Source organism: Vespa crabro, chromosome 11 (assembly GCF_910589235.1).
Source record: "Vespa crabro chromosome 11, iyVesCrab1.2, whole genome shotgun sequence".
NCBI lineage: Eukaryota > Metazoa > Arthropoda > Insecta > Hymenoptera > Vespidae > Vespa > Vespa crabro.
In genome coordinates, this window is record NC_060965.1 from 6,042,511 (window position 1) to 6,063,196 (window position 20,686).

The 20,686-nt window shown below is 27.4% G+C and overlaps 5 protein-coding genes across 18 annotated transcripts in view; 2 read left to right on the forward strand and 3 right to left on the reverse strand.

The window, feature by feature from the left end:
• LOC124428053 (protein bric-a-brac 2-like) overlaps positions 1–5,875 on the forward strand; it is a 32,436-nt gene extending 26,561 nt beyond the window's left edge. For 2 of the 5 annotated variants that reach the window (XM_046971647.1, XM_046971653.1), the window contains one exon: positions 5,480–5,875. In XM_046971647.1, coding sequence (XP_046827603.1) covers positions 5,480–5,737 — 258 coding nt within the window. In that variant the 3' untranslated portion in view covers positions 5,738–5,875. Of the gene's footprint in view, positions 1–1,187; positions 5,113–5,479 lie in introns of those variants that run through there. The other 3 variants (XM_046971645.1, XM_046971650.1, XM_046971654.1) reach the window with 3 other exon arrangements.
• Positions 5,876–6,088: 213 nt separating this feature from the next.
• On the reverse strand, positions 6,089–7,340 carry LOC124428057 (NEDD8). Its single transcript, XM_046971664.1, has 4 exons — positions 7,131–7,340; positions 7,034–7,051; positions 6,694–6,806; positions 6,089–6,426 (listed from the first exon to the last, which is right to left on the reverse strand). Exons 1-4 carry the CDS (start codon positions 7,146–7,148, stop codon positions 6,342–6,344), a joined length of 234 nt encoding a protein of 77 aa, XP_046827620.1. The 5' UTR covers positions 7,149–7,340; the 3' UTR covers positions 6,089–6,341.
• Positions 7,341–7,559: 219 nt separating this feature from the next.
• On the forward strand, positions 7,560–8,847 carry LOC124428056 (exosome complex component RRP40). Of its 5 annotated transcripts, XM_046971663.1 has the most exons (4): positions 7,560–7,827; positions 7,957–8,215; positions 8,281–8,546; positions 8,634–8,847. In XM_046971663.1, exons 2-4 carry the CDS (start codon positions 8,025–8,027, stop codon positions 8,798–8,800), a joined length of 624 nt encoding a protein of 207 aa, XP_046827619.1. In that variant the 5' UTR covers positions 7,560–7,827; positions 7,957–8,024; the 3' UTR covers positions 8,801–8,847. The 5 variants fall into 5 exon arrangements, with proteins under 5 accessions (XP_046827619.1, XP_046827615.1, XP_046827618.1 ...); XM_046971659.1 differs by having other exon boundaries at positions 7,568–7,845; positions 8,281–8,847; XM_046971662.1 differs by having other exon boundaries at positions 7,568–7,816; positions 8,281–8,847.
• LOC124428055 (contactin-2) lies at positions 8,848–17,458 on the reverse strand. 3 transcript variants are annotated; one of them, XM_046971655.1, is made up of 6 exons: positions 17,185–17,457; positions 16,013–16,300; positions 15,743–15,933; positions 15,523–15,652; positions 15,254–15,394; positions 8,848–14,247 (listed from the first exon to the last, which is right to left on the reverse strand). In XM_046971655.1, exons 1-6 carry the CDS (start codon positions 17,225–17,227, stop codon positions 14,084–14,086), a joined length of 957 nt encoding a protein of 318 aa, XP_046827611.1. In that variant the 5' UTR covers positions 17,228–17,457; the 3' UTR covers positions 8,848–14,083. The 3 variants fall into 3 exon arrangements, with proteins under 3 accessions (XP_046827611.1, XP_046827613.1, XP_046827612.1); XM_046971657.1 differs by having other exon boundaries at positions 14,081–14,242; positions 17,185–17,455; XM_046971656.1 differs by lacking the exon at positions 8,848–14,247 and adding an exon at positions 14,645–14,797 and having other exon boundaries at positions 17,185–17,458.
• Positions 17,459–18,314: 856 nt separating this feature from the next.
• Positions 18,315–20,686, reverse strand: part of LOC124428052 (protein retinal degeneration B) — an 18,349-nt gene continuing 15,977 nt past the window's right edge. For all 4 annotated transcript variants that reach the window (XM_046971641.1, XM_046971639.1, XM_046971640.1 and 1 more), the window contains one exon: positions 18,315–20,686. This exon is cut by the window's right edge and continues 1,210 nt beyond it. The gene's annotated coding sequence lies outside the window, so the exon portion shown is untranslated.

Sequence of the window (20,686 nt, forward strand, 5' to 3'; positions counted from 1 at the left end):
AACGTGAAAGTAGCAAGCTTGTTACGTTTTTAGTCGTGTGCTCATGAAAAAAAAATTTGCAAACTGGAAGTACACATACATACATACATACATACATACATACATACATACATACATACATACATACATACATACATACATACATACATACATACATACATACATACATACATACATACATACATACATACATACATACATACATACATACATACATACATACATACATACATACATTCATACATACATACATACATACATGTTTACATACATACATACACACATACATACATACATACATACATACATACATACATTCATACATACATACATACATACATATATACATACATATATACATACATATATACATGCACACATACACACATAGATATCATACACACTAATCACCAAAACCGCCTTTTCGCTTTCAATGGTTTGTGTTCAGCATTATCATATTATATAAATGAAAGCTTCCCTTAGTTATATCTACACAGGGATATTCAAATTACAGGAATATTCAAATAACTTTTTAATTTAACATAATTTTCAATGCGCGAAATTTAAAACGCTACTTCGTAAAATTCCAAAAAAGAAATAATCAAGACTGAATTTGAAGTGTAAAAACGATCTCTCTTATTGATAAAAACGATCATTTTTAACGACAACACGAATGCACGTAATTCGAACATGCGATCGTGACTTACGTATATTTTTCCAAACTTTTATATTAATAAATAAAAATAAAATTCAATAAAGAAAATTAACAGAAAGAAGTGGAAAATAAAAGAAAGAAACAAATAGAAAGATAAAGAGATAACGTTGATAAGGATAAATAGTTTAAAAAGTCACGAAGGCATAAATCACGAACATAACAATCGTACACGTAGAAAATAAATAATGATAAATTTATGTTACATGTTCTTATCTCTCTCTCTCCCTCTCTCTCTTTTTCTCTCTCTCTCTCTCTCTTTCTCTTTTTCTTTCTCTCTCTCTTCCTCTTTCTCTCTCTCTATTTTTCATTGTCTTACCAATTCCTTTATTCTCATGTATCCTTTTTTACATACACGACACTTACTAAAGATAGACACGTATACATATACATAAAGACATACCATGCATTGTAATTGCAAAGGCTTTTTATTATGAGGAATCACGCGGGTCACGTGGCTATTAATGTGTTGCAGGGGGGGTGGGACGCAATTGGAAGCATGTTGGCGATACAACTGGTCAAGTGGTAGTGCAGGGTCCAGGACGTTTTTCCTGCAGACTCTGCGGAAGCGTTTACAAGCACCTTGCTTCGCTGACCCAGCACCTTGAAGTGCATCGCAACCAGACGACCTGCATCCTATGTCACACCACTCTCAGTCGTAGAACCGACCTGCGACGTCATATGCGTCTGAAACATAACATGCAATGGCAAAAAACGATGCAGAGGCAACGCAATCCGAGAAAAAAATTGGACTCGTAATTTAAACGATCGTCTATTGGTTTTTTTTATCGGCGCGACAACTATTTTTCTCTCTCCTCTCTTCTCTCTCTCTCCTCTCCCCTTCTATCTCTCCCTTTCTCTCTCTCCCCTTCTTTCTTTCTCTCTCTCTCTCTCTCTCTCTCTCTCTCTCTCTCTCTTTCTCTTTCTTTTTCTCTTTTTCTCTATCTATAACACAATAAAACAATCGAGTCAACATTTGATTCATTTCTCGACGCGTCGAAAAAGGAATTTTTTTCCTTGTCCTGCAATATTGTTTCTTTTCTTTATATTTTATGTATATTTACTTCCCTCTCACCATCCATCATTCTCGTAATATCTCTCGATAATTTTTTTTTAATATTTATTGATCGATCAGTAAGAAAATTCGACTTCGAGGGAGCGAAATTCAAAATTATAACGAATAATAATGTGTAATAATTCTTTTGCTTATTTATTTTTCTCTTTCTTTTATTTATTTATTTTTTTTTCTTCTTTTCTTTTCATTGTATTCTATTGAAATTGATGAAAAGGATGATTTTGAAACATCCGTTTGAATACACGTTCTAAAGTGGAGATAAGATATACGAAAGGATGGTTACATTTGAATATCGAAAATGAGTAGACATAATATATTAAGGATAATTGATGATCATTTACAAGTTGTCCTTTATCTTAATCGTGAAAGCTAATATCTATTGAAAAAAGGAAAAAAAAGATGATAATAATAATAATAATTATGCAAATGCGCAACATGCTCGTTTTCATTTTCTAGTCGCCGATGACTGAGTTTAGAGAATAATTCTAATTAATATTTGTGATCTCTCCGTTTAGATTTTGCGTTAGTTTATTTATTTATATATTAATATAAATATTTTTTAGAGTTCCTTTTCATGTCATCAGCCTCATACTCTCTCTCTCTCTCTCTCTTTTTCTCTCTTTCTCTCTTTCTCTCTTTCTCTTTCTCTTTCTCTTTCTCTTTCTCTTTCTCTTTCTCTTTCTCTTTCTCTTTCTCTTTCTCTCTGTATAACAAATCATATGCAAATTTTTATTTCGATTTTGTATTACTATTCTGAGATACAAACTTGAAAAAAAAGTTTATAAAACTGAAAGAAAAAGAAAAAATGTGCAAAAAAGACAAAACTTTGCTCTTATAATCAGCCATATCTCTTTCCAGCGATTACTTGCAATCATAAATCGATTTTGTATCATCCCTCATAAAACATCATCTCTTTTAAATCGGAAATCTTAAGTTGACATCCCGTAATAAAAAAGAAAGAAAGAAAGAAAAAAAAAAAGAACGAAGAATAAAAGAAAAAAAATCGATCGGATCTTCATTGAAAAAGTCGAACGAACAAAAATTGAAAAAAAGATCAACTTCGTACCTTTTCGTAAGAATTATGTTCAAGTTTTTTTACGTACGTACACATACGAACACATTATACATAGATATCAAGAAACTCGAAAGAAATGAAGAAAGAAGTTAAAAATAAATAACCAACAAAAAAACCAAAAACCAACAAAAAAAAAGAAAAATGGATATAAAAAGGTTTTCTTTGTGATCGACGATGGTTTTAGCTGCTTCGAAATCACCGTATAGACAGTGCCTTACACGCGGCTATCTAGTTTCCATGTTTAATGCATTATCTTTTCAGATATTTACCATAGTTGAACGACACAATGTAAAGATTATAAATTATCTATAGTAATGACCTGTTGATTTTGTTACCGGCTTGCCATGATGATTAACCCCCTTGCAGAAAAAAAAGAAAAAAAGAAGAAGAGAAAAACCAAAACAAATATTAAGTGACACAGAGAGCTATAGTATTTCTCTCACCTTCGACGAGTTCGACGCTAAGAAAGAAATAATGAAAATTTCAATAATTTCATAAATTCGATCGAAATCGAGAAAGATATGTGTATGGATTACGCGATGTTACATATGTTCGAAGAAAATTATTTACCGACAAAGAAAAAAGAAACGCGAACGTTGAAGAACGCTAACTGAGACAAAGGTCTTGTAAAATATTTACACAAAATTAGCCATTTATAATAATAAATGTAAAAATATCGTTCCATTTATGGAGACACATGCTTGATCGTAACGTTGTGCATACGTATAAGTCGTTAATAATATATGATATATATGTGTTTGCGTGTGTATATATATATATATATATATATATATATATACCCACACAATATAAGTGATTGTATTCAATTATAAGTAGCTTGAGTAACGTTAAAAGAAAACTATCGTAACTCGTTGTAACCAATCAAATATGGGACGAGAAATTTATGATTGGCGTAAGTTTATCCGATTTTTTGTAAATTTATTTATAACAGTATTATTATTATTTTTTTTTTCTTTTTTTTTTCTTTTTCTTAAGAACGTTACGTTATGGTATAGTAAAAATGAGACCTCCCTCACTTTGATAAAATACAACGCTAATCAAATCTAAAATTAATTTGATTCAAATTTTGATCACGGATTTTTTCATTTTTGTTTTGTTTGTTTTTTATTATAATTTTTATGAATAATATTTTTATTAAAATAACATTTATTGATTATTCCGTCGATTTTGATCGTAACGGTATTTAGAATGATTATGATAATTACTATAAACGCTGCGTACGCACCTATGCAAATTTGCATAGTAAGTGTTGCTTATACATTGAATATTCGTATTTATTATTATATAAGTGATCATTCAGAAAAAATTCTTAAGTAACGTACTCGTGTGCACGTAAAAAAAGAAAAAAAGAAAAAAAAAGATAAAAATGCAATGGCGAGAAAATGTAATGTTTGCTCTTAAGTCGTTAATTTAATTTATCGATCTAAAAAAAAATTAATGATTTACTCGGTCGGTAATTCGTTAGATGAAAAACTAAAATATTGAAATACAAAAATTTTGTGAATTAATCATTGAAGATAATTGACATGATTTTTATTCGATAAAAGTACATAATATAACAAGGGAACATGTTTGATCGTAATAACATGACGAAAAAGAAAACATTTAAAAACAGATTTAATTGTAAGAAAAAATCGTATAACATAGACGTAAATGAGTGTATACGTGATAACGAGATTCTTCAAAATAACACGTAAATCGTTTTTATTTCCTAAGAATTTGTTCAGAAAAACAAAACATGAAAGACACTGCATGGTCGGTAAAGAAGAAATTTTCAAAATTTTTAAAATACGATTTAGATTTTAAACCGGCTAAGGAGCATCCATCGTAATAAGTACGTTCGGCTTAAAACTGATTTGCACAAGAAGTACGTAGTAACATATATAAATAAACAATCGCAATGCGAAAAACTAATGCGTATTTATTTATTTCTAAGTTTAATAATGATGTAAACGAGAAAAAAAGAAACGAAAAACAAAAACAAAAAAAAATGAAAAAGCACCGATTAAACGTGCATAGATTCACAATGATCATAGACGGAGCTATTCTGTAGATACAATGACGTTGAACGTTCGCGTTATAAAGAACGAATATTTTTCGTTCTCGTTAAATACGTATGTATTTTATTATAGATCTTATATCTGCGAGTTTGTAACGTAATCAAAGGCAATGTAAGACTATGCTTAAAGATGTTATCGCTGTAATGTAAATAAAATGATTTGTGATGTACCTTTCCTGTCCAATTTTTCATTCTTTCAATGAATTATATATTTTACGATCGGTTTGCAGTTTAATTCGCAATCGGTTTCCCGCGCTTTTAATTATCTCAGAGTACAACCTGAAGAATTTATAATCTGCATCACAATTATATATGAAATATAACTAAAAATTACTAACGTTTTGATAACATTTGAATAAAATGATGTAACATTTGTTAGTGTTATGTTTTTATAGAACTTTTTGTTTATATTGTAATCTATTCTCGGAGTACCATATTAATATTTAATATTACATGTAATCAAACAAAATGGGGGATTTAAAAAGGACTTTCAATTAATAATAATTTTGGAAGGTAAATTTAAGTATAAATTTATAGAATCTTCGGGAACAAGGAAACCAGCACGAAATATACAAACTTCTTCTGTATCTCGGCTTCTACAATGCAAGAAATGTGGTGTTACTTGTACAACGCAACACGCACTTCTACGACATATCACATCCAAACATGAAAATTCATCGAACGTTGCAGCATATTGTGGGATCTGTCATCGTTTCTTCAAAACTAAATGGAGCCGAGCAACTCACAATAGTAGATATCATAGAAATTAAGAAGCAGATTTATTTTATTTTATAACATATTAACGAACAGCAACAGTGTTCATTTTATTTCTAATTTTATGCTATAAGAACATTGAACATAAAAATTAGAATTTAAATCTATGTATATTTCATACTTTTTCTTAAGCAAACTTTGTGCTATCAGTATTAGAAATTATTAAAACTAGTTAATACATTTTATGTTATGTCTTATAATAAAGTTTTTAATCTAGCTATTTTAGAAAAAAAAAAAAAAATATAGAGAAAGAAAATGAAATCATTGAAAATTAAATATTATAAGTCTGCGGTCATTTATTCACTGTCGTTTTTTCACTATGTGTCATAGATTTAAACAGTTACTGCATTGAATTAAGTAAAACCCAGTATATTTAGAAGCTAAGAAATATTTTTAATGGTCACATTACAAACTCATCATTTATAGCTAAGATATATTGTTAAATATTCATATATTGTGAATGTAATCTTTGAATAACTTTTAAGTTGCAGGCTCTACTCGAAGAACTTTTTAATTAGAGTAAGTGCAACTTTTAATAGGTTGATGTATTGTTTTCCTTACAAGTAGCCTCGTGCATTTGCTTTTTAATTAATCACAAAGTCATATGAAAAACAAAGTATAGTAATTATAAACCCCCCCTTAATGCAAGTACCAAATGCAGCACTGATCCACCTTGTACTTTATAATCCTGTGCTGTTTTTTCGTCGTTCCTGAAATCATATATGTATATATTGATTTAAACTGATGCATTCTTAAAAGATATGAATTATGTAGATTCTAAAAATTTGAGATTTTCTTATAAACAGTATTACTACTATCTTCATTATAATATAATAATTATATCATTAAAGTATAAGTATATGCTACATTAATGTTTAATAATAAATATCATTAAAATTGTTCAAATCTTGAGTATTAAATCGATTTTTATACTTCATAGTTTCTTTAAAAAAACATAATTTAATAAATATACGTACATCTGTTTGCCAGAAAATATTAACCGCTGCTGTTGTGGCGGTATTCCCTCTTTTTCTTCCACTCTTTCTTTGATTCTTTCTACTTTATCAGTAGGTTCTATGTCTATTTCAATCTATAGAATTGATAAAGATTATCCACTGCTAATGTACATAAAATCAATCATATATAAAATACATTTTAATAGAATAAATAACTTTTAATTTACAAAATTCTTTACAAAGTGTCTAATTCTTTCCAACTCAATAAACATAGTAATGTATTATGGTACTATTTTATTCAAAAATACAGATATAATACCATTGAATATTTTAATAGTCACATTGATTTTAAAATACTTGCCTCTTTTCCTGTGAGAGTCTGAAAAATAAAAATTCAGATAATAAATTGATAGGTTAACAATAATTTTATAAATTCTGTCAATATATTATGTTCTTACCTTCACTTTGATCAACATATTTGTAATATTGTAAAATAATATTCCTAATGTTTAAACTATTGTAATTAAATTATCACTAATTACTCGCAAAATCTACCGGTATATAAGATTTATTGCTTTTGAAGTAACTTCAAATCAGTTGTCGCTTAATAATTCTAAAACTTGAACTTTTATTCGGTTTTATCTCCCTCTGATGGTGAATAGAAACTTAAATGCAAAGGTGCATTTTCAATCTGCTGAACGGAATTCTCGAGAATATAAATGGACAAAAAGTCAGAAAGGCAATTTTGTCCTTATTTACCAATAAATAAGCTTCTTTATTTTAACCATTCTTGCTGCATAATGATTGAACTTATTTTTTTTTTTTTTGTTATGAATTTATGAAATACGCATTACATATTGCGTATTAACATAATTAATATATATTTAATGATTCTATCAATATGTATTCAAATTCAATCTAACTAATTAGTTTTATAATATTTTGCATAATATACTACAACTATAAAATAAAAATTAAATTGTTAATGATATTATTTATCTTAGCGCGTGTTGTGCTATGTATTAAAATGTTTAATTTTTATAAAATACACAATATTGCATATAATGTAATATACTTTAGATATACGAGTAATATATTAAAAAAATTACGATGTTTTTACGACAATGTAGTAGACTAGAATGAGGTTATCTTAGTGTATGTTTATTAATATAGGTTAAGAGTTTTACTATTCTGTTTACATTTGTACTAGAAAATTTGAATTAGAAGTTTGTGAATTGTTGATTAATAAGTTGAATTAATATCAAATTATTTTTTTTTATTTAGATATATTTCCTCGACTATTGTCTTATTTTGGATTAACATTTGAATTAGAATTTTCTGCGATTTGAAACATGGAGGTTAATGTTGATGATATTGTTATGCCAGGGGATATTGTAAAAGATATTTTTAAAAATGATATAAAAGAAACAGTTGTATTGGGACCTGGACTTCGGCGTGAAGCTGACACAGTTTTTATTTGTAAAGCTGGTATTCTCAAAAAACGACCTCCTGCTGTATATTATGTAAACAATTATCAAAAACGGTTAGATTTTTAATATTTAAAATTATTTAAAGTTACATCTTATTTGATGTATGCTTTTCTTGCAGTTATGTACCTACTCGAGGAGAAAATGTTATTGGTATTGTCATCCAAAAAGTAGGAGATATATTTAAAGTAGATATAGGTGCAAAAGAGAGCGCAGCTCTTTCGTATTTGGCATTCGAAGGTGCTACAAAGAAAAATCGTCCAGACATTCAAGTTGGAGATATTGTGTTTGCAAAATTACTTGTAGCTATCAAAGATATGGAACCAGAACTTGTATGCGTTGATTCTCAAGGAAAACAGAAAAAATTAGGTGTTTTAAGTTCAGACGGTATGCTATTTACTTGCACCTTAAATCTCGTAAGGAAACTGCTTAATCCAGATTGTCCATTATTTAATTTTCTTGCAAAAAACCAAGCATACGAAGTTGCCATTGGTATGAATGGAAAGGTATGGATTAAAACAAAGTCGATACATATAACTATCGCAATTGCTAATGCAATTCTAGCAGCGGAGTATACATCTCCAGAAAAGATGCAAGATCTATGCAACTCAATTGAAAAAACATTACTTATGTTAACGTAATAAATAAAACTAATATGATTAATAAATACAATCGAAATACACAATAATTATGAATGATTATTTATTGTATATTTATAATGATTTTTATAAATAAAGTAGCATGACTTTATAGTGATTATAATGACAGTCATCATCACAAAATGTAAAATGGAAACTACAAGTAGTAGATGTAATTCCAATTAAAATACATTATCCGTACATTTTAATATATTAATACAGGAAACATGAGATAAACTTGTAATTCCAAAATCATATTTTAAAGAAAACAGGATATAGGCATTTCTCCTGTGTCTTGTGTGCTCTTATTCCGATTGCAATTGTATAATATGTTGCGCAGCTAGAATACTTCTAATTTGTTATTACCAAAACAGTATTACATTTAATATGTATAAAACTTGAAAACCTGCTACGCGTAAAGAATATATGTTTGCAAGGCCCAGCTTTTTCTAAATGCACATTGATATTATTTGTCATTCTTTCTTTAGCTTATACTTCAGGATTTGTATTTCTGTGTTTTTATTCCAGGATAAATTAATCTAGTTTTTTTTTGTTTTTATTATTATTATTATATAATACACAGTATTACTAATAATTGCAATCAGTAAAAATCTAAATGTAAGTGGTGAGTAGAATGATCTTGTGTTTTTCTGATATGTGCCTAATTTTTGTTCTCTGACTTACTGCAGTGAAAGTACTACATCCTAATTAATGATAGAATTAGACACTCAAGCACAACCTTTACTTTCTCCATTTTCTTTGTATAAATACTTAAACAATACTCAAATTATGATAGAAATATTCGACTTCCATATATTGATCAATAAAACTAATATAGAAGACATTTTTGTACTTGATGGAATGTGCAATATACATTATTTTAATGTTAAACTAAATAAATATATTAGATAATCATTGGTCAAGTATTATTAAAAAGTCATTTGCAATGGTTTTATTACCTAAATGTTGCAATTATTATTCTTTTTTTTTATCTGTGCTTACCTTCAATTATTAAGATCAAATTGATTATAACAAGATAATATTATAAAAGAGACCAATGATTTCCTAATATTTTAATTAATTATCATACACTGAATGAATTGTTATAGACCATCTATCTAAAAAGCAGTATTACTATAACTCAATATTCTAAATGGAACATTTCATATTTTTACTAATTAATATAGTAAAATTTTAAAAATATTGGAAAACAAATAGGTACACAACGTATAACTATAACAGTTGATAATATCAGTAATGAAACATTATATTACAATAAGCTCTATATACCAAATACCGATTTTTCGATATATTGGTTTGTTATAAACGAATAAAGAAAATTTAAGTTTATAAAATTAACTATCATTTAATTAAAATCAGTAAAATAATAAATCATTTCATTTAATATTATTTTTCGTGCTTTGGCCTATTATGTTATTAATGATATTTATCTATTTCATCACCACTTAATGAAGCATGTAAAACTAATGTTGATATATCAATACATGATAAGTTTAAAAAGCATTTGTGATTTTTACAAAATTATGAGTCATTAGAGATGTTCTTTCGTGTTATTAAATTTGGAAAAATATTCTCGACTCATTCATGTGAAAAACGTGATATTGATAGCGTATTTTTTCTTCTTTTTATTTTTTTATTTTTTTTTTTTAGTACTCGACAAAATAGTACTCTATAATGCATGAAAGGCATCATACTTTGTTAATAGCACGTTTTGACGATAGGCCTTTACATAAAGATATAATGTCATATGGATGTAAAGATATTTTGTAAAAATCACAGTAGCTTTTATTCTCTTGGTATGTCATAGGCAATATGTATGTTAGGGACGATTTATGGTGCCATTAACCACCATTATTCTATTATATGGTACTGTGCCTTATCTTACTTTTTCACAGGATTGTATTATAATCTCATGAATATAAAAATACCATATAACTAATTCGGAAAGTGCCAAAATTTCATACTATTTTTTTATTCTACTTTTAACTATTTTGCAAGCTAAATAAAGAAATACAATATTGACAAATAAATCAAGAGAATATTGGCTTAGTTAAATGATTAATCATTTCTAATGATTACGCATGAAATCTAGCAACTCAATTAATCATTTTGTGCAATTCCAAATTGTATTAATACAACCCTGTTAACAAATTAATAATTACAAGAATATCCTTATTATTTAACATTGCGAGTGATATTTGTATCTTTTTTTTCAGGCTTTGGTATATTAGTAGTGTTACTGATTAATCGAACAATCCTTGACTGTTTTTCTCAGATAGCTTTGGTAAATATTATTAGACATTTAATGTATACTGTCTCTAATATGATATACTTTAATGAAAATGACTAATTTTATGATTAACTTATTATATAAATATTTAAAACCTGAAGTGCCATAACACAGAACTATACTTTTTACATGAACAAGAACATTGGTTTGTAAATAATCGTCAAAAGTAAAACTAAACCAAGTTAATGATTTTTAGGCAACTAAAACTTAATTAAAAGATAATATTTCTTTAACTATACATTTAATAAATATTTCTCAATTTCATTAATAAAATCATAATATACAATAAATGTCTTTTTTTATTATTGAATTGAATAAAAAATATTGAATGCAATATATCTAAATCTCATTGTTAATTTATACTACCCAGAAAAAAATAATTTTGTTTGACAAGAGATTTTTTTGCATAGTAAGCAATGGACATATGAAGCATGTCCATTATTTTAGAATATTTAAAATAATATATCCCTGTCTCATTTAAGCAGAGTAATATAAACCTTAAAAAAATCAAGAAGGAACATTATGTACTATACGATTTATGCCAATCAGCAAATACGTTGAACTGCTGTTGAAGCTCAAAATTGCACCATAAAATTGTGTCTACGTGAATAAGTAGATAAATATTATCATTGCATTTTAGCATAATTATAATTTACATATAAAAAATTGTCTTTGCTTATAGCTAAAATATTATCATGCCTTGGCTATATAAATATATATTTATGTTATTATTCTGGTATTATCATATTCTTACATTTGTTAATTAGTGTGTATATATGTGTATATATATATTTATGTGTATATATATATATATATACCATTCACAACACAGAGTGCATAGTACGAAGCTATATTAGATCTGTTTATCCCTATTGTGATATATTTGATACATTTCAGATTACATTAAAGGGAGAAACAGATCAGTGAAGCCTCAATGTAACAACGCACAACCAAGTTTTATACAACCTTTATGCACCAAATTGCCTTACTTGGTGATAAGAGCAAGTTTAAAGTTTATACAATAAGCTCAAGTAAAAATAAAAATTTCTTTCTGCTCTATTATAATATCATAGCAAAATTAACATAAATAATATCAAATTCTTAGTAGAATAAATCTTGATACACCTGCAGTGTATATTTAAACAAAATAAATTGTAATAATACTCAAAATTATCAACAGATCATACTTTTTAAGAATTTTAAAATATACTTTATATACTTATAAGTATATTTTATACTTAAATAAAATAACAAATTTCAAGAATATCGTAAAATAATAGAGACATTAGATATATGGAATGTTTTAACATTAATTGACCAAGTGCGATCTAATATCAGCTAGTCAAGAATATTGCAAATAATATTTTTATATTATTATCGAATATCAAAACTTTTGTGTGAAAAGTCAGATCTATGAGTTGATTGTATAAAAATTTGCCTATCCTATCATGAAAAAATAACAAAATTTTACAGAAAGGGAAAGAGAAGATTTAAGTAACTTCAGTAGACCTATACGTTCTTTATATTGCATCAGATATTTGTCGAACTTCACTTATCTTTCATTAAAGGTGTTATCCAAAATATTTGAAGTATTCTATTTTAATCCTAAATCTGCTTAAAGTATCAATGTTATAATTGGTAAAAATCTGTTAGCATTTGATACATAAAGAGACAATTACGATTTCCTGTATAACAGATACTGTGATCTTTGCGTTTCTTCAAAAGTAGTTTATCTTTTGACTTATACTTATCAAAATCGAGTTCTTTTTTTTTCATACATTTTCTTTTATGTTATGTTATTTGATTTTCGAACTTATAATTGTTGATGGTGATATAAGCTTCATTATATTTTGAACACTTGGTCATAATTATTTTAATAAAACATGAATGCTCTTTTTTATATAAGCAGTCAGGAATGACAGTGATATAAAGCAAAGTTATTTAAGATCATTAAGATCTGAATTGCACTTACATGTTGTTAATTGATACTGCTATGGTTATCAAGATTATATCAAAGCATATAAAGATTGTAATCTATAATGGAACATAATTATTTAAATAACTATTAAAAATACTGAAGCATCAAACCTTGTATAATAATGTTACTAACCTTTCCTATTACAATTATAAATAAATAGCATTCTCTTTGCATGTCACGAAAAAAATATGTAATGCACATTACGTTGCTTAAAAACTATCGCTTATTAAAGTATTTTTTAGAATCAGTTTCATATATAACAACAACGAAAAATATTACATCTTATAAAAATGTAAAACAAATCAACTGTTACAATCACTTTTCCAGCACATAAAAAAAATGTTTAAAATCGGTAATAAGTTAATTAATATTTCGAATGATAAGAACTGCACAGTTTGAAAGGATATTATTATACATATTTTTTTCATGAGTCCTCAAAGATAATTATATTAAAAGTATAATTGATACCCCTAATTTATGCAAAAAACAAGTTTATGCATAATAAATCAGATCTTGTTTATACAACTTTAGTTTTTCCAATTATTATGTTCTATAGAATTATTCTTAGAATTACAGTCTTACTAAATAATTTTTGGCTCAGAGGAGTTTCTCACTTTAGCTCCGTTAACGAGCAACAAGAAATTAGCGAGTTTAATGACAAAATGTTCTCAAAAATCTACTTTGCCATTTCACAAAGTCTAGCAGAGTCTTACTTTTGCTTTGAACACTTTACATTGTATTGTGTCTAAAAAATTTAGTTTATCAGGATGCATCAAGCATTGATACATACTTACACATCTATGTGGATACAAACATGATTCCAATTTTTTTTTTTTTCATAATTATTATAATTCTTTCTATAGTGGCCCTGCATTTGTTGCACTTTTATAATCGCGTCAGGGTATTTCAAATACAACCTATACACTTATGATATTTAAATCATGCTCTTACCATTCGTTAAAAAAATCCACGATGCAGAAATCTAAATTAATGATTGCTAGAGTCGTCTGGGCTGCACTACGTTGTTATTATTTAGGCGTGTTGTTGTTTGATTGTTAAAATTTTCATCTTGAGGAATATGTTCTGTCCTTTCGTCAAAAAATCCGGGATTCAAAATAATATTTGGGACAAGTTCAATCACCTCCTGCTCCTCCAGCTGCGCTGCAATTTCGGAACGGAGATTAATTTTCATTGGCCTAGGCCATTGATTATATTAGCTTCTACCCTGTCCCTTTCTGTATTATTTGTCAGGTATGATTGTGCTTCTAATCATATACATTGTGTTGCTAATAAACATACACTAATTTATATTATTTACTGTTGACCTGACAAATAAATGTGCTACTTTTATTCTACCTTTTCATTACCAAAGATATGTTCTAATACAACGTATTTATCTAGGCCACAATGCTCTACCTCTATTATGGTATTTACTATTCATTACACCTATCATTTCTACATAACCATAATCTTATATCAACCACCAACACTTATTAAACATATTTACACTTATAAATTTTAATACATTTATTAATACCTTTTACATGATATTAATAATTTATTTAAATATACAGTTTATTGGTAATTAATTAATAAAGGTTGGCGATTAAAGGAAACAATTCAAAGGATCGTAGGATCATTCCTAGAAATACTATAGAGGTGCTCTATTAGAAAGGCAAACTGTCCGAAGAGAAAGATTTGATAGAGTTACCTTAATACCATAGATTATAAAATGTGTGCAAAAGTTAAAAAAGTGTTACAATGAAAAATTGATATTAGAAAATTTAATTAATAATTAATAATAAAAATTTGCAGAGCGCTTGCAGTAAGGAAAGATTAGTGAATAGTAATTGATAGAATTATTAGAATAGAGTTAAGTTGAAATTGGGAAATGAGTAGCTGATTTAAAGAAAGCTAGAGATTAGGGCCATAGATAAGTTGAATGACTTGTGCTGCTGTTATTTCTGTCACGAAATTGTTTTGTGTTAGTGACAAGTTAAAAAAAAAGTCCACAAATTAAAACATTGACGTATATTTAATATGTTGTTAATAGAATGAATTACATTTATATGAAGTTTAAAGATTTTAGTTTGATAGCAGAAAAAGCAGCATAGAAGAGATAGAGTAGAAGCAAAAGCTTTATACACAGTTATTAGGAGATGCTTACAGGGTGCCTTGCACTCACGATAGAGGAGGTAACATGTACCTATACCAAGAATCAAAAGTGTTCCCATAACAATGCCTACTGCTGCAACCCAAACACGGGTGTCAAAATCTTCTACACCCGCTAATAAATGTCTTGCAAGTTCTAAAACAATAATTTATATTGATATGGAAGATACGATACTAAATATAATATATGTACACATATATACAATACTATTTGTTTTAAAAATCCCATCTTTCAATACTATGTAGTAATAATACAGTGCTTACCCAATTCCTCCACACTATGATGGGTATGATTTTCAACTTCCACTATATCTCCTTTACCCAACTGATTGGTAGCCCACACTCGAAAGGAGTAAGTTGTGTTTGGCACCAAGTGATACACGTCAATTTGTCTCTAAATTGTTGGAAAACAATAACATTAAAATAAATTCAATTAAATTCTGAAGGTTTAAGTTATTATAAAAATAAAAAAGTAGAAATTTACAGAATTGGGAGGAATGTGCGTTGGTATGATGGGCTTCCATTGTTCTGGTTTCTCACCCTCATTTGGTTTTAGACGATATTCGGCAGTAAAGTCTATGATAGGATATCCACCTGTACCACCGACTTCCCAAAGAATATTAGCCAATATTGTAGATGGCTTTACCCAAACATTACGTAAAGCTGGTGGAGGTGCTACAGTATAATTCATTTTATTTTATTCAAATTATATATATTAGAATTAATTTTTAATTGTTACAAAGTTGAAACTTACTTCTAACTTCTACATTTATTCTGGATTTCACAGCATCCACATCGTCGTCCAAGGTACAAGAGTAATTTCCTGCATCATCTGCGCTAACATTTACAAGTTCTAGCACGCCATTAGACTCAACTTTTAACCGCTTAATCTGTCCATCTTCACGTCCTTCTCTTATCCACATTACTTCGCGAGAATCTGTATGTGGAAGAGCATCTTCTTCTGCACAGGCTAATGTAAGATCTTGACCTACATCTATGGCCACATGGCGTACTTGTACTAAAGTTGCTACTTCCTGCCATCCTAAAAATATTAAATTCGTTAACTCTTTTAAATATTTAATAGTTGTCTATATTTTTTATATTAACTTATCCAGACATTGCATTCTTGTTTTGAAACAATAATGAAGCAAATTATAAAAAAATATATAGCAGTTCACAAATATAAAAATAATAATAAGGATAAAGACAGATTATTTTATATTACAGTTTTTATAATGATTTTATGTATTATATATTTTTTCATTATTTTATTAATATGTTTATTAAACCAACATAAAAAAAAATTAAAAAAATTAAAATTCCCAAAAATACCTATGTAAAAAAATTCATATCTATATGAATTCTATAAAATTCATATCATAATTATTGTAAAACGTGACGTCGTCGTTAAAAAGTCATTTAAAAAAAATATCTATGCAAGGAAAAAAAAAGATCGTAAAGACAAAAATGTGAAGAAGAATTCGACACATTTTAATCGATTAGATCGCATTTCGATTTCGATAAAATTAAATCTTCGACTAATTATAATACCCTATCAAAATATTAAACACAATGGTGAGTGAAACGTCAAAATCGTAAGTTGTCAAATAATTTTTCGTGTCCTTCTGGGATCATACGATATATATTTCAATTTAAATGTATATTTTAGAGGCGCAGAATAAAGAGACATGCACTCGTCTGGATTTGCATAATGCGACCCTGAAACTATAACGATCGAGCACTCAGGTCGATCGTATACATACGAGTGAGATGCGTTATATGAGTGCATGAATCTATATCTATCTCTCTCTCTTTCTCTCTCTCTCTTTGTCATGTCTTTTGTTCATGTAGAAAGAGACATAGATATCATCACATTGATCGGCAGGTACAGTGTGTTAAACGCCTTATCTAATCTCGTGATCTTACCTGCTAGGAAGAGTATCAATGACAGAACTTTATTTCCAACCATTCTTCCATATTAAGGGATCGCGTAATACGTTACGGCAATTCGTTAAGGATCACTACTCAACCACATTTTTCTCACCGATCTTCCTTTCCCCTTTTTTTTCCTTAATTCGAATATATTTGACGGGTAGTTATGTACTCCCGTCGAGACTCAACACGCTTCGCAGAACACCGCCCGTCCGGCGCTCTGTTCTGCGATGTGCCAGATCCGAGGGAACTCTAAACGTCTGCGCAGTTGCCATTTATTCTTATTGGATATCTTCGGACGAAGAAATGATGTTTCCTATGATGAACAAAATCATAGAAAAAGAAAGTATAAGTTATATAAATATCGTATTTTTTAGCTCAATGTTTATATTTGTTTTTGCTTTTTTTCCTTTTTTCGTTTTTATTAATTAAATTATCATTTACTCGTTAATGAATATTATAAGAATTTTTTTTTGCATTAACTATCGCGTAAAGTTTTATCGATCGTTATAATGATATTTCAATAAGATTTATCAGAAATAGTCAACGTATATTTTTTTAATAAACATTATATTGTTTCTCAATTAATTAATTATCATTCATTCGTTAATATATATTGTAAGAACTTTTGAATTTACCGCGTAAAATTGCATCGACCGTTATAATAATAGTCAAATTAAAAATAACTTTGTCACTTGTCTTGTAATTATTATTATCATTATCATAATTAATATATTTCGAACGAGAGATAATAGATGCTTCATACGATGAACAAGGTAATACAAAAATAAAATACAAGTCTATCGTATCTTATCAACGTTGCATTATTTTTCATTAAATTATCATTTATTCGTTCACATGTATATTGTAAGAAATTTTTCAATTTACCGCGTTAAATTTTATCGATCATTACAATTAAATTCAAACTAAGGTTTATCAAAAATAGCATCACGTTTCTTGTAATTATTATTTATTGGACGTTTAGGCGGTTTCGAATATAATAATTACATCATTCGATTAGTTTGCAACACTTTTACATACTGGTTTTCATTGATATAAAATGAAAGATAAATATAAGGTATAAATAAAAAAGAAATAAATAAATAAAGAAGAAAAGAAAGAACTACACACAAGAGAAATTTTATCTTTCCTATTTATAATAGCAACTTTCCACAGCATGGACAATTAATCGAGCCAGTGGGATTACAACGGTTCTGTCAATATACATATGACAAGTGTATAAAAATATATTACAATACGTATGTATATATGTGTGTGTACGTGTGTGTGTATATATATATGTATATGTATATATATATATATATATATATATATATACATATACATATATATTTATTTATTTATTTATTTATTTATTTATATATATGTATATACTTAATAGTTTCTAAAACATGATTTTCCTGCATTGGGTAACTATAATTGTAATCTAATACATATATATTATATACGCATATATTACATATAGTAAAAAGAATATTACATGCCCTTTTAAATATTAAATTTGAAATTTGAATTTTTATAACGAAAATAATTTCTCGCTTCATCGTTATATTTTGATACAATGACGAAAATGTGTTATAGATTCTTTTTTTTTTCTTTTTTATCTTTTTTCTTTTTTTCCTCCAGTCATGTATTGATTGATCATTATAACAGGATGCAGAAAATTTCTTTCCTCGTTTAAACTATCCAAGTAAAATTATATAATGATTCAACAATATATATATATATATACACATATATATGTATATATATAAAATAACTATTCACGTTTAATAGCAAAAATGTTTACTATAAAAGAATGAATTAGTTTTGATTAATTATTGTTATGACACGTCGTTTGAGAGTCACATTAACAAAAATAGAATTCTTATTACGTTTAATAGTTTATCAATAGTTTGGTATATAAGTAAAATATTTTTTGCAGTCATATTTATAATTCTAGTATCATATACATATTTATGTTTTTTTTCAAACGCCAGTGCAGCGTTTACGTCACTGTACATGAATATTTCATAATTGTTCTTTTCATCTTTAACAACAATTTCCTTTTTTCTTTTTCTTTCTTTTTTTTTTCTTCAGAGGAAAATACAGAAAATATCGTAATTGAAAATTTGCGACCAGTGTAAAAGTAAAAAAATGACTCAAACGGATCTTACCAAGAGACTATAGTACTGATTTTTATCTTATCTCAAGATCAAATCTTCCAAAGAATTATTATTATTATTTTTATTTTTTATTCTTTTTTTTACGTTCTTTTTTCTTTTCTTTCTAAATCGTACATCACCGCTATAATGTATCGAACATTATTAAAAATAATTTAAATACCTTTTCAAATTCGCTATTATAGGCAATTCTACCATCTCCCTCTCTCTCTCTCTCTCTCTCTCTCTCTCTCTCTCTCTCTCTCTCTCTCTCTCACTCTCTCTCTCTCTTTTAATGATCCAACATTTTTTCATCTCCATCTTCTGGATTTCCGATGATGCAATTTGATGATGACTTTATAAATACATATATACGTACATACATATATACACATACATATATATACATGTATATATGTATATATGTATATATATATATGTATGTATAAATGTATATAGGTATATATATATGTTTATATGTATATTATAATATTTTTCTTACATGCCATATAACAATATAAACAGTCAATATAGTAGTTAATTATGTTGTTGTTGTTGTTGTTGTTTTTTTCTTTTTCTCTTTTTTTTCCTTTTTTTTTCTTTTATACATCACATCAGAACGAATCTAATATATAAAGGAATAATTATACGTAATGTTTGATCATTTTTCTAAAAGACTAGAGCATGTGAAGTTATGATTACTCTATACGTGTAATAAATCAAAATGTTTAATTTATACACACGATACTACTTATTATCAGTCGATATGGACACAACAATGGCGCAAACCTATCTCATATCTCGTTTTTATAGTAGATTTTTCTTAATTTTACTTTGGAACGAATCACCATGCCAGGAATATTTGACGTTAGTGTCATCTTTTCATAAATTCGACAACCGAATAAATATATATACATATACATAAACATACATACATATATATATATATATATATATATATATATATATATATGTATGTATGTATGTATGTATATTTTTTAAATTATCATATGGTTTTTTTTTATAAGTGAATGTTCCTTCCTCTTACAGTCTTTTTATTATTCAAAGAAACGTAGTAAATCGACGATACAAATTTTCTATATCGATTCTCACACTTTCCTTTTGCTTTGCACTGTGATTATATATATATATATATGTGTATATGTATATATATATGTATATATATATATATATGTATGTATGTATTTATATATATACACTATTATTTATTTCATGATCTTTTACACTCATCTATTTAGAAGAGAGTCCTGTGTGCAAAGTTTTATCGAGCAAAAGAAAAAAAAAGAAAAAGAAAAGAAAAGAAAAATAATAAC